At 54.1% G+C, this 13,445-nt stretch overlaps 1 protein-coding gene across 1 annotated transcript; it reads right to left on the bottom strand.

The window, feature by feature from the left end:
- Positions 1-246: 246 nt before the first annotated feature.
- LOC119113351 (uncharacterized) lies at positions 247-9,134 on the bottom strand. Its single transcript, XM_037237662.1, has 4 exons — positions 8,620-9,134; positions 3,009-3,164; positions 2,520-2,618; positions 247-1,709 (listed from the first exon to the last, which is right to left on the bottom strand). The coding sequence occupies exons 1-4, from the start codon at positions 8,956-8,958 to the stop codon at positions 1,095-1,097; spliced, it is 1,209 nt and encodes a 402-aa protein (XP_037093557.1). The 5' UTR covers positions 8,959-9,134; the 3' UTR covers positions 247-1,094.
- Positions 9,135-13,445: the final 4,311 nt, after the last annotated feature.

The raw sequence follows: 13,445 nt of genomic DNA, 5'->3' as shown, positions 1-13,445 counted from the left end.
TTTTGTTTGGTCAGTTTGCTCCCCCCCCCCATCATTGCTTGGCCTTCTCAGACGCTGTATCCTGGTAACTCCCCTCGACGGACACCGTTCAAGAGCAGCTCGAGATGTTCGCTCGCGTGGCACATGAAAACTAGACTTCATCTGGTTTCGCAGATGGCGATGCACAGTGTCCGTCGTCCAAGGACACCAAGACATGCCCCACTTAACAGGTCCAGAAGAACCGCTTCAACTAACATGATTAGAAATTCAGTGTACTTAGTTGTTTATTGTACACGCACGCACTTCAACAACTCATGTGACGATTCTCACAACCTTGCCCATCGATGTGAGCTAAAAAACGTAAAAAAGTGACAAAGGACGCAAATGGACGGTATGGGGACATGAGGATGCTTCAGTCGGCAGTGGCCAGTAGGTAAAGCTGCACTGGCTTCCCTAAAGCGCACTGGCACGAACATGGGCACATCACAAGCTCTAGCAAACCTGCACAGACTCCCACTCACTCCCGTGGTTAGACGGGCCTCCTGAGTCTGGACACATGGACACATGATATGTTGCCAAGCTCTTCTCTGGCCTGCTGAGGACGACAGCGCTTCCCACACGCGTCAAACGCAGCGGCGCAGCTCCCTTCCAGGGTTCCTTCCAGGTCACCACCACAAACAAGCCGTCACACTGAGCCTTGACATGAGCGGGTGAGATGGTGCGGCGGCGGAGACAGCTTCCGGATCCGTCGTCATTTAAACAAACATGACTTCGATGCTTCTGCGCTGAGAGGGAATGCTTAGTAATTATGTGGATTATCGGACCTGATTCAATAGGAATATCAAAGGATCCTAAAAACGGTCGAAGCGGTTTCAAAGCATGACATGCAAAATACGTCATTGCCTTTGGTGTTCTATGCCTGATAATAAGTTTAATTTAATGATGTACAGGTAAAAATGGGTTAACGTTTAAGCTCAAGGCAACGAAGTCGTTTCGTTGCTGCACCTTTCTACACGGTGAGCCGGCCGCTTTGTCAGCTGGCCGCGCCACTATTGCGCCTCATTCGCCACCTGCTGGTCTGCCGCTGCTCCGACTGCGCCGCCCCTCCGCGCGCCTCACTGCAGGCCGTCCAGCAGGCCGAGCCGATCCACCTCCAGCGCTAGGTCGAGGGTGTGCTCGGCCCAGCCGGGCACTCGCTCCCAGAACTGCACCGCCGACAGGCACCACACCAGCCCGACCAGCTTGGCGGCGGTGAAGTCGGCCCGCAGCTGGTCGGCCGAGTAGCGGCGCGCGCAGCCCAGCTCAGCCAGCTTGCGGTTGAAGTGGCGGCCGTATGCGGCCAGCACGTCCTCCTCCAGGTCGGCCATCTCGCGCCGCGGCAGCGAGAACAGCAGCAGGTACAGCAGGTCGAGCGCCGGACTGCCCAGGCGGGAGGTCTGCCAGTCGACGGCGCGCACCTGCCAGTCACCGTCGGGCGTCTCCCGCAGCAGCAGGTTGCCGTCGCGGAAGTCGCCATGGCAGAGCACGCGGAAGGCGGGCGGCCGCTGCAGGAAGGCGTCCAGCAGGCGCACGCTGGACAGCTGCAGCTGCAGCAGCCTCCGGCGCAGGCGGAGGTGGCTGCCGAGCTCCAGCGGCGCCGACAGACGCTCCAGGCCCATCCTGATGAAGTCAGCCAGCTGTGGGCCGTCCGTGATGGTGTTGTCCTGCAGGTACGGCAAGTCCTCGGTGCACTGGAAGAGAGAAGGCTAGCGTCAACGGTCGCCGGACAACACTCGCAGGTGGCCGGGTAGATCGGTAAGTTCAGGTTCTATTCCTGTCGTAGGAACTTAACTTGAAGGTTGTTTGCACCGGAGTGGAGAGGTTAGTGGTCAGAGCAATTCTTTCCGACAATGAATCGCCCAACAATTGCTGCAAGCGACAGGAAGACGGGTTTAGGGGCACCGATAGTGTAGTGGTTAAACTACACGTCTGGGAAACCAGAGTTTCGGGGTTTGATTTCCCGCGGTACCCGCCCCTCAGGCAAGATGAGAGGCAAACGACGTCAAACAGCCGTAGCAGCTGAGTCCGTTGCAAAGCCCCAATGGCACACACTTACAAGAGGGAGGATAACTGGATGCCTACGCAGTATGAGTCAAAAGTTTATTAGCAGGCGTCACAACAAAAGCAATAATAAGGGGGTTACCGCCATCCGATAGGACAAACAATGAAGAGCTATCGCCATGCGCTAGAACAAATAACAGAGGGCTACCGCCAAGCGCTGAGGAAAACAGAGGGCTACCGCTATGCGCTAGAACAAGCAACATGGTTCCTCTTCGCTGACGTCCACTCGGCTGTCAACCGGCGCTAGCACTGACTCGGCTGTCAACCGGGCGCCAGCACTGACTCGGCTGTCAACCGGCGTCAACACCGACTCGGCTGTCAACCGGCCTTACCACCGACTCGGCTGTCAACCGGCGTTAGCGCCGACTCGGCTGTCAACCGGTATTTGCACCGCGGCCGGGGTCGGGCGTAACAGGCCATGACCTGACCGTGGGCCTTACCGTCTCCTGCAGCCAGACGTGAGAGGTAGCGGCCAGCTGCGCCAGGCTTCGCACTGCCGCGTTCAGCTGCGGCTTTCGCAGTTGCAGCGACTTGATCGTCTAAACAGAGAGGGAGAGAGCGCGACGGGTGAGCTGAGAGCTTTCGGTCACAGAGTCACGCCCAGCAGGCTGCTGCATTGCCCGTCGTGGGTGAATACGCTTTGCCGTATGAAGGCTGTTGACAGTCTTTATACGACAGGTAGCGATATATCATCGTGAACATTCAAGTAGCGACATGGGATCGTGAACATATGGTCCGATCGCACGAACGCTGTTCTGTTAACATGCCTAAGCAGTTTTGTCATTGTTCCCACTTAGCTACTGGACAGGGTTTCTCTCCCGTTCCGCCTACATTGTACACAGTTTAGCTCGCAAGTTCACTGGCCAACAATCGCCTCCTGCCGCGGGCGGTGTGTTGCTGCGGTGTCAGTGTCAGTGTCAGTCACTTACCCTGAAGCCGCGCTTCTGCACGTTCTCCAGCACGATAGCGTAGTCGGGCGCCTGCAGCAGGCCCGCGTACAGGCAGGGCACCGTCAGCTCCCGCACATGCCTCGAGCCGTGGGCGGCCTCGAACCTGCACAGCTTCGGCAGCAGGTCCCGGTACACCTGCGGCGCAGGAGAGCGCGTCAGATCGGCCCAGTTCAGATCAGGTCAGGTCAGGTAAGGTCAACTGACCCATAGCCGGCTGCAGTAGAGTCGGCAGGATGTTCAGATACACCTGCAGCAGAGCAGATAGAGTCGGGTCGGGTCAGATAAGGTCAGGTCAGGTCAGGTCAGGTCAGGCCAGGCCGGGTCAGGTCACGTCAGGTCAGTCGCTGGAAACTCCTTGCCGGCACTACAGTGGAATCGGGAGTAGGTTAGAGGCTAACTAAGCTAGGCAGGATGATAATCAATATAAGTATGCCACTATCAGATCGTTGTCTGCGGCATCATGAGCAACTGATTACTTCTTTGGCTCAATGTGTTATGCTCAAAACGTGCGCTGCCCTTTTCCGGACAGAAGAGCCTAGAGCTCATAAGCGGTTGGTTAATAATTGGTTAATAACCCTAGGTTTCTCTGAAAATCGGCTGATCATCCCTGGGTTCAGTGCCACCTGAGCTTTGAACCGCCATTGCTCTGCTTTCCGCGGTCTTGCAGAAGCGGAGCGAGCCATTTCAGCGCATTAGATGAAGTTGATAAAATGGTCCAGGAGCTGAGACGTAGTATTATAAGTCGCCAGTCCGGGTTCCGAGCGGTGCTAAGAACTCTTTAACAGGTATTTGACACATGAACAAGGGATTTGGTTGAAGCGGTAATTTAGTGTTGGTATTTCTCTCTTCAAAGGTCAGCTCCACACGACTCTCTCATAAACAGAGTTTATCCTAACGATCGCCTTCCCCCGCAAGGTTTATCTTAGTCATTCGCGCCATCACATCGGGCCTGGTTACACAAATTATTCACACACAAATCATTCCTTTCCGTTGCAGGACCGCCTGGGACACTTGGGAAGCATCCGAAAAATAAAACTGCCGGCCGATACCAGAGTTTCGGTGCCGGCGTCGACAACGAACGTATTGGGTCTCGACAACGGCGGAACGTCCGGGAAGACGCGTGTGACGTCATGGTGGCATGACAACACCCACCTGCGCTACCGGCGCCAGCAGCTCGTAACTTCTGCCGCCCCAGCCCCCGTCCCTGCACACCGCTCCTCTGTCACGCCCTCCCTCTCACGATCCTTCTCCGACGTCCGAACGGCGGTTTGCCGGGGCGACGACCTCTGACGTCACATGAAGTGACGTCACCGCGAAGTTCCGCGGATGGCCGCGTTAATGGGCTTCCCGCCCGCCGGCTCACCGGCCAGCGCAAGCGCTTCAGAGCTCAGGGGATTCCGAGCTCCGTAGCCCGCCAGCTGAGCTGTCCGTGCGAACCCCGCTCTCAGCACCCCATCAGGCAGGCGGCAGAGAGCGGATTGGTGCCTAGGCTTAGCGGGCTCGGCCGGGCCTGCTACTTGTCTGGGTCAGAGCCCTCTTGAGCAAGGTAAGCTCCTGGTAATCACATTCCAGCCATGTCACTGGTGCAGCTGCGTGTCTCCGGAAGGAGGTCCGCGACCGCGTGTCCTTGGAGGAGCCCTTAACGCCGCCGGGGGCTCTCGGAGGACACCACGGCATCCGCGCACCCTCGGAGGACACCCCGGCATCCATGCGGCTTCGGAGGACACCTCGGGCCGACCACGCGTGCTCAGAGGAACTCTTCCCTGCAAGCGTGCGTCTTCAGAAGCGCTGTGTGTAGCGGCCCACCCTCAGACAAAGTTTTTTTTTGCTGTCCGTGCAAGTGGCTAAAATTTCCCCTGAACAGAGGGAAATTCCGCTGCTCCAGATGTCGGACGAGCATGGAGAGGGCAACCTCTGTACAGGAGCCTGGCTAGAGAACGAAGGGGCGAGGCCCGAAGAAACGCACTGGAGGGAAAGTTGTGATGCCACACAACAAAACAAAGTCTGCAAGAAGCGATGATGTTTTACAAGAAGCTCTTTCGTTTGATGTGTTTGAGTCGGGCTGCTACATTAAGCCGACGCAAACGATGTGAACAGAACGAAAGAAGCAAAATGGACATTTGCAATCATCATTCAATGGTTGATATCCCTTCAGGTAGTCCTGCTCTAAAATAAATATGTACTCATGCCACGTAATACCCAAAATTCATGCAGAAACTCGGACGATGACCTTGCTCATCTAGCGTACTGTTGATCATAGAAACTCCACATCATGCATATTACTGTTCATTTATCATCTTCATCTATCTTGCATATCCATGTTCACCTATGCGACGAGTCACGGCCCATTTAAGCAAAGCTGTCTTATAGTCTATTTCTCAGCGGAGACTGCCACGATTTTCGTCTTAGAAACCATTCCGAAAATAAAATAACTGACGTTTTCTACAAGAATGATCTTTGGCCGCCCACCGATGGCAGGCAGTTGGGTTTTTTCATTCAGCTAAGCAAAATTATCTCTCTGGGTGCCGATGGCTGTCAGCAGCCAGCGAGTACCGCCAGTCTGCCACAGCCAGCCGGGCGACAGACAGAGAGCGAAAGTTGGCGGGCGACGAGGGGCCAGCTACACCTCCGCAGCGTCCTTGACCCTGGCCTCGCCGCGCCGGCGGCCGAGACCGGTTCACCCTGTAGCCGCAGAGCCGGGCAGAGGCGGGCGTGAGCACGACGTCCGGGGGTCAGTAGCCGGCACACCACGTGACACGTCGGCCGAGATTAGCGGCCGCCACGCTGTGTGCCGATGGGAGAAGGGGGAGGGGGGGGGGGGGCTGCCAGAGAGCGGGGTTAGCAGTCGGGGCTCCACCTGACGAGCGAATGGGTTAGGAGTCGCCGCACGGTGGGACGACTGAGGAGAGGGATCAAGAGGGAAGAGGGACGACTGAGGGGAGGGGTCTCTCCGCTGGGAAGTCCAGCCTTCGGGTCAGTTAGGTTCAGCATTATGTCCCTTGACCCTGGCGAAGGCACTACGGAGCCGACGCCCTAACGTCCTCGTGGGGCTACCGCCACCACTGCAAGCTCATCCGGACTGGGCTGCTCCACAGGCATGTGTGTGTGGGGGGGGGGGGGGGGGGGGCATTTACCGAGAGAATCAATCGCCCGTCTGAGCCGTGGAGAAATCAGGGTAGGGGCCGACCTGTCCCAGAGACGGCACGGGCCGAGGCGACGTCGCCAACCGGAGAGCGGCTTAACCAGCATCCAGTCAGCCACGTCTGTTCGCGGAACCCCTCGAGGCCCTACGCCGGGCGCGCGGCACCACGCGGGTGACAAGTTGCGCCGGGAAGGGCAAGGGACTTAGGTGGCACGTGAGCCCCTAACGCTACATTCGGCAATCTGATCACTCGAACAAAGCTCTTCTCGCTCCAACACAAAAATGGCAGTTGTCCTGACTGAGAACTTCCGTGATCCGCATGCCTTGTCCTAAAACGGCACTAACTGTGTTGTTTGTAGAAGTCTTAAACATGTATTCAGATTTAGACCATGCACTGGCCTTCTGCGCCCAGAGCAGCACGCTCGGAGCAGCATGTCAGAAAACGTTGCCTGAACCTGTAACTCATCAGCGAAGTTTTAAGATGCCAGTTCATCGGACGATGGTGCCCACAGCGCTGTAGGCAGGCTAGCGGCAGAATTTTTCGTGACACCCAATGCTAAAACACGGCTACCCGGGCCAAGCCGAGTCTTTGGAAAGTTCCGGCTAAAGCTTCCATGTCATGTTCTGCAACTCAAACGTCCTGCCTCTCCCGCCACTCACCACTGGATTGAGAGCCCGGCATCTTCCAAGTCAAACAACTGCAACCAACGAATAGTATATAATACGGGCGTAGCCAAGGAAGGGATCCGAGAAGGGGCCCGCTTAAGGCCCGGAATGTCGTCTCTCACCAGAGAGTTTTCGACGCGAGGTCATACATCGGCGTGCTGCGTGCTCACCGAGCTCTGGGCCCTCCCTTAAGAAAACCCTGCCGCGCCCCTAGTATCCAACGTTAGAGAGTGTCAATGATACACATTCCAAAGCGCTGTTCTTTTGCCAATCCGGTTGATTTGTGAGATCGCGGTCCTTAATGCTGCCGTCTAAAGGTAAACCCCATGTGTTTATTTTTTGCCATTTAGCGTTTTTATGTCATCTGATTCGTTTTCCCATGCTGAATTCAGATGTTTAAGCCAACGGCTGAAGCCTGCAAAAACTTTCAGCTACAAGAAAGGGCTGAAAGTTTGTGAAAACTCCAACTGTTGAATTTGAAAGCCGAGTTCAGCATGAATAGACAAATCAGACGACGTAAAAAAACGCAAGACGGCCAAAAACTAGCATATGAGGTTTTACCTTTGGACGGCAGAATGGTCCTGCCGGACGATGCGCCGCGAATGATAGCATGAATGACTGTATTTTTCTCGCAGCGATGAGTGGAAACCGAGCTGGATTTAGTGCCAACACGCCATAAACCAAAAGCATAAATGCAAATGTATATCAAGATGTCTTATGCGCGTGTAAGGAATTTGAAGAAAAGAAAGAAGTGAGAGATCTGACGGATGTTCATGCTTTACTGAAATATAAGCATGATTTAAATTTTGAGTTCACGAAGGCGAGCTCGAGGACGAAGGCTTAGTGTTCGAGAGGAAATGCATATTGCTTCACATACATGAAAGGAACCCAAAATGCTGTACTTTAATGCACTGTGATGCGGGGTAATATAAATGCGCTTTAAAGATTTAACAGATGAGCCATTGAATATCACCAGTGTCTGAAATCCTGACGGCATTAACATATGATATTGTTTTGAAACTCGTTCAGTCTGATTCAAATATGGTGATTCGAGGCATTTTTTGTTCGAAAATTTGTTCGAAAATTTCTTTGATCAAAATTTGACTAAGCCAATTTGCTTGAATCAACGGTTGATTCGAATCCTCATTTGAAAAGTAAGGCTTATTTGAATCTTGATTAGGACTCTCAATTATTTCGGTTCAACATCAATTTCATCCATGTGGATTTGAATCGAACACAAATCTTACCGGAGCGATGTTGGTATAGGCCACTCTAGATAAGCATGTCGTTGAGGAAATACATGAACATGGCCATTTGAACGCGGACCTCGCCAGTTCGCTACATTTCGACAGTTGGAAAACGATCGGCGCACGCCGCATGCTCTGCCCACCTGGCTTCCTGCTCGGCTCAGCCCGGCCCATCGCGAATTCTGGAGTCTAAAGCCTCTGCGAGTCTATGTCTGTCTGCGCGGGGTCCCAGAGGCCGCTCTAAACAGGGGCTCCTCTACGCGGGCCCCCTGTCTGAGCCCTCGTTCAGCTCTGGAGCTGCGTCAAGACAGCCATTGACAGGGGTAGTGACATGGCGGCCATTATAGCACAATAGCCGGACCTACTGAGCCCGGGACAGCCGTGATTTCACCTATCTTAGACAGCGTGATGCGGAGCGCGAAGCATTCGCTGCACCACTTCCGTTGGGCCCACACACATGACTCCACCCGGAGGCGTCCCACAACCGCTCTGCTACCCAGGCACCAGCCCACAGTGCCCCTCGTACCCCACTCACCATGGTCTCGCACTGGAACATGCGGTGGTTGACCACGAGCCGGCGCATCTGCGGGTCTTCGGGCAGCAGCTTGACCACCACGTGGTCGATGACCTCCTGACCTCGGACGTGGCCGCGGGCGGTGAAGCCGCGCAGCTGGCTGCAGACGGCGATGGAGCCGGCCGGCAGCGCGTAACCCTCGTGACCCCGCAGGCAGTAGCCGGCGCCGTGACACGCGCGCAGAATCGCCGCCAGCCACTCCGAGGTCAGGTCACCAGACGCGCGGGGGCCGCGCTGACCGGCTGGCGGCGGCAGATGGCTGAAGGACGGCGGCGGCGCGGCCTTGCTGGCGCCCGACATGAGTCCGCGTCGGCGCTGCGACCGTCGCCAGTCACTCGATGACAACGACTTCCGACCCTGAACAGCGACTTTTTGCAGAGACCGTCGAGACGGCCGAGACCGGCGGCGGAAGGAGACGGCAAAGCGGAGCGACAAATCGGACCGAATTTGCCACGGGCGGCGACGGGGCGGCGAGGGTCTGCGGACCACACTGGAGCCGGCAGCCGCCGCAGCCGCTTATATGGCGGTGGGCCGGCGCGCGGCGACCCTGGAGTGAACCCCCGTCGGACCAACCAGAGCTGCCGGCCGCGCGGCCGACGGCGGCGGGGGAGCGGTCGGCGAGACAGCAACGGCCGCCGCGCCCCCAACAGCCCACTGTCTTACCGAGCACTGAGGCTCGCTTCTCAGGGCCGAGGCGATCCTCACCCCGCTCGCTGCCCCGGGCGGCATGTCTGAAGAGACTCTGTGAAGCAGCTAGACCGCGCGTTTATTTTCGCAACTGGTTGGGTACCCGATGTCAAGTCAAAGACGGGTGAAGTGTTGAAGCACGATGAAAGGAAGCAGACGGCTTGAATTTGCAAACTGCGCCCAGTCCTGAGCTTAGCTAGAATTACCACAACGCGTGTCAGTGAACAACAGTTGCAGTGTGTCCATGTCAAGACGCACAGTAAGTGGTCATGGACGTTCCTTTATCATCACAGTAAGTGGTCATGGACGTTCCTTTATTATCACAGTAAGTGGTCATGGACGTTCCTTTATCATCACAGTAAGTGGTCATGGACGTTCCTTTATCATCACAGTAAGTGGTCATGGACGTTCCTTTATCATCACAGTAAGTGGTCATGGACGTTCCTTTATCATCACAGCAAGTGGTCATGGACGTTCCTTTATCATCAGTCGCGCTTTTACCATTAACGCCGATGATTGCACCAATACAGTTTTCTAACATATCTTTATATATATATATATATATATATAAATATTCAGTATATTTTCAATATACAACAATAACAGTATATTTTCCCCTGATAATTGACTCCCATCGGAAATATTGTCACTTCTATGCTCGGCTTTTTGTGTGGCCGTAAGGTCAGAAACCATCATTTTATTTGGCCACAACGTTATGGACTAAGTAGCCGCTGTGGGGTGAGTAGCACCTGGTGGCAGCATTTATCGTTGGGCCAGCATTTTGCAAAATTCTTCAGGAGAGACTTTTACTCCAAGACGGTCGTCATTCGTGATCTCCTAGCGAAAGGAATCACACCAAAACGATCACGAGTGTGTGACGTAATTCTCTACATAGTCAACTGTGTTTTTTTCGGTTGGTCGAAGTCAGAAGCGATTCATGAACTTCAGTCGGCATCAAAATCGCCACAAAAAAACGCGGCACTACGTAGAAATGAGCAGCAATTGTCCAACCCACTTTGCCGCTGTCTTAATATGGAACAGGACTTTGGGAGGTAACACCAGGTTATGTAACCACCGCATAAACTGGCTTTTGCCAGTGACAGATGGCCTGTGACACGTCACGTGCAGGCACGGGGTTTGGAGCGTCACGCTCGATTATGAATACACCAGGCCCTGGTTTAGGGAAGGAAGGTGTTCCTTCGATGGCAAGGTAATACAAAAGCAAAACACTTTTATATCACTTCATAATTTTGAAGATAAATTAAGCATCAGTTCAAATAATGTGACAAAAAATGGATGGGCAAGGTTATTTCTGGTGCGGGCAAGAAACTTGCCGATGTTTCGCAGGAACAGTGGAGAATCACTACCCGGCTTGGAACTCGGAAACATGCGCTCAGGTGTTTCTCAGTAGCCGTCTGCTGGCGGCACTCACCAAGACAGCTTGATTAGGGTGCCCACCACGTCATGCCATGCCCGCGTCGGACGTTCGACGCCCACTTTGCAGCTGCGACCTGAAGCCGAGCGTTGGACCCGGCCAGTGAGCTCGCGCGAGCTGTTAGGTCACTGGCCACCGGGGGCGGGCGAGCTGCCCCAGCCAGGCACAGCCCCGCCCCGGGGGTGGCGCGTCCCGCCGCCGCAGCGCCGGCGAGAGTGAGAGCGCGCGCCAAACCGAGCCAGCCCCGGTCAACGGCCGCCAGCTGACTCCGCGCCAGCTGAGTCAGCCCACAGGGTCAAGGCTACTACGCCGCGCGCCGGCGCGGAATGCGGTGACGCGCGCCGCGTTCGGCGAATCAGCACAGCGGAAGTGAATGGCGGGAACCGCGGCGCGCGCCGGCGCCGGCGCCGGCCACGTGGTTGGGGGTCACACGTCCACGCCGCGCCCTTCACCCTGGACAATGCAAAAGCGTCTTGGAAAAAATTATATTAAAAACTACAGCGTATGTGCAAACGGCGCCGGCGTGTTTACAGCGTAGATGCAAACGGCCCTGGTGTGCTAAAATCTGTAGCGAGCCCGGCGCCAATGATCAGATCTGACCGGGGCTTCCGTAAACGCTAAAAGGAAGGACGTTGGATGCCGATTAGAGCGTCTGAAGGGTTTAGGGTAGGGAAGGGATTAGAGCTGAGGTTAGGGTTCATCGCAAACACCACGTGACCTATCGTGGCCTGACCTACATACCTGACCTTATAAGAACATTTTTCTTACTAACTATGGGCACTAAAAGTCGCACAGCTATCAAGTAGATTAGCGATAAGGCAACCAAGCACCTGTATCGCCGCTTTTCCTTGCACACTTATGAGGACGTCATTTCGGAAAATATACAAAATTGAACATGTCATCTGACCTAGAAGGTCCATCAGCTAGCGTAAATGCATGAATTGGCGATGTTATCAAAGCTGAATAAGTCGTCTACATGATAGCGGCCTCTTGATATCATTACAGTGCGTGACCCCGAAAACATCAAACTCTTCCAAATTGTAATAACATTATTCGAAAGAAACAGCTTTCAATTCCTCGGCACGGGATGCCCAGACGTTTTTTATTTAGTCAATTTTGGTAACGACGTAGACGGAACGAAATACGGAGAGAAATAGTCCATCTATGAATTGGATGAATGACCATTTATTCAACGTCTTCGTGCTTAACGCATGAAGCCGATGCTGATGCAGTGATTTTAAACTCTGAACAGAAGCCAAGTCAGCAGCCTTAAGCTCAGGAAACATGAAGCCAGACCACCCCATCAGTTTAGAGTGACGAGGCCGAAGTCGAAGCAGAATTTGATAAGCAATGTTGTGTTGTGAAACTAAAGCCCTTCTCGCGCGCGCTTAAAAATTTCATCACGGCTTTACAGAGTGGTTGAGACGAGGCGTGGACATTACGGATGGAAAGGTTGTTTGGACTGTTGTCCTCGTCTTGCGTGCTAATGTGCACACCATGTTCTGGACAGTTTGTCCTCCGGCCATCATCAGGTGTCAGCTGATCCCGAAAATAGCAGGCTGGTGTTGAGCTTTCAGACACGTGTGTGCCACAGCGCCAAAACCCTATTGGTATGTATATTAAGATGACATGATGGGCATGTATGTTTTAGTGAATTGAAGTCGTAACTTCATGGAAAAAGTCACCATGACGAAACCGAAGACATCAGTTCAAGATCGCATGAGGCCGAAACCAGCAGGAACGCAGGCCGGGAGCGGGGAGGGTTTTTTGGGGGAGGGAAGAGGTCTGGTTTTACGTCTGATCCCAATTTCAAGTATTGTTCGAAGCGGAAGGAGAAGCCAGATTTTCTAAATGACACAAGGCCGATGCCAGTCCTAAATAATGTCACAAACCGAAGCAGAGCCCAAAGCCAGTGGTGAAAACTGCGGCTTGACGAAGCCGAAGATGAAGACGGCTTTGTTCCCATGACTACCCCTATGCAACGCAACCGAACACCTCCTGATATTATCAATCGCATGTGAATGTCAATCATAATCTAACTCGCTTGGATAGTACCAACTGTTCGATTGCTGCCACTTTAGATTCCACTGTTTCTGTATCACCCGGTTGTCACAAAATTTCAAAAGATATATTTTAAGGTGGATACTCTGTAAGAAATCAACTCAGGTAATCCCACGCTTCAATTTATAAGTTTCAACTCCCGTTCATTTTGTTATTGTTATACTTCAATTTTTTCCATTGAGGTTTGGCGGCGAATTAGTGAACTGCCGTGACTGATCGCAGCACTTCAAGGTAGTTTTTGCCCACAATTCATATGACAGGGACCCGCAGTGCCTAACGGGGGGGGGGGGGGGGTCCTGTGCTGGCAAGGGGCCCCGAGTTCACTGATGAAAGTATTCGATGAGGCCCGGAGAGGGTCCCGGGGCCTACCCAAACAACGCAAGAGACAACGGGCTGAGACCACAGAGACAACGCAAACGTTTATGTCGGCCAGAGACCACCAACACCAAACAGCCGGCTCCGAATCGTTCGGAATCCTGGTGGTCTGTTTCCTGAGACGAGGCCGGGCCCAGGATTTGCATTGGTCGGGGTCCCTGAAACAATGAGAACGTCTGTCAGGGGATTACAGTGACTAATGGGGGGGGGGGGGGGGGTCCTGTGCCGA

This window comes from Pollicipes pollicipes, unplaced genomic scaffold, assembly GCF_011947565.3.
Source record: "Pollicipes pollicipes isolate AB1234 unplaced genomic scaffold, Ppol_2.1 Scaffold_7262;HRSCAF=8765_pilon_pilon_pilon, whole genome shotgun sequence".
NCBI lineage: Eukaryota > Metazoa > Arthropoda > Thecostraca > Pollicipedomorpha > Pollicipedidae > Pollicipes > Pollicipes pollicipes.
The sequence above is the reverse complement of the archived record's forward strand: the minus strand, read 5'-3'. Positions and strand labels throughout refer to the sequence as shown.

Excerpts from the sequence above, each read along its gene's own strand:
- LOC119113351 (XM_037237662.1), bottom strand. The coding sequence starts at position 8,958 with ATGTCGGGCGCCAGCAAGGCCGCGCCGCCGCCGTCCTTCAGCCATCTG. Across the intron at positions 3,165-8,619 it reads TGTTCCAGTGCGAGACCATG|GTGTACCGGGACCTGCTGCC; the intron begins GTGAGTGGGGTA and ends CCTGCGCCGCAG. Across the intron at positions 1,710-2,519 it reads ACGTCTGGCTGCAGGAGACG|TGCACCGAGGACTTGCCGTA; the intron begins GTAAGGCCCACG and ends TCTCTCTTCCAG.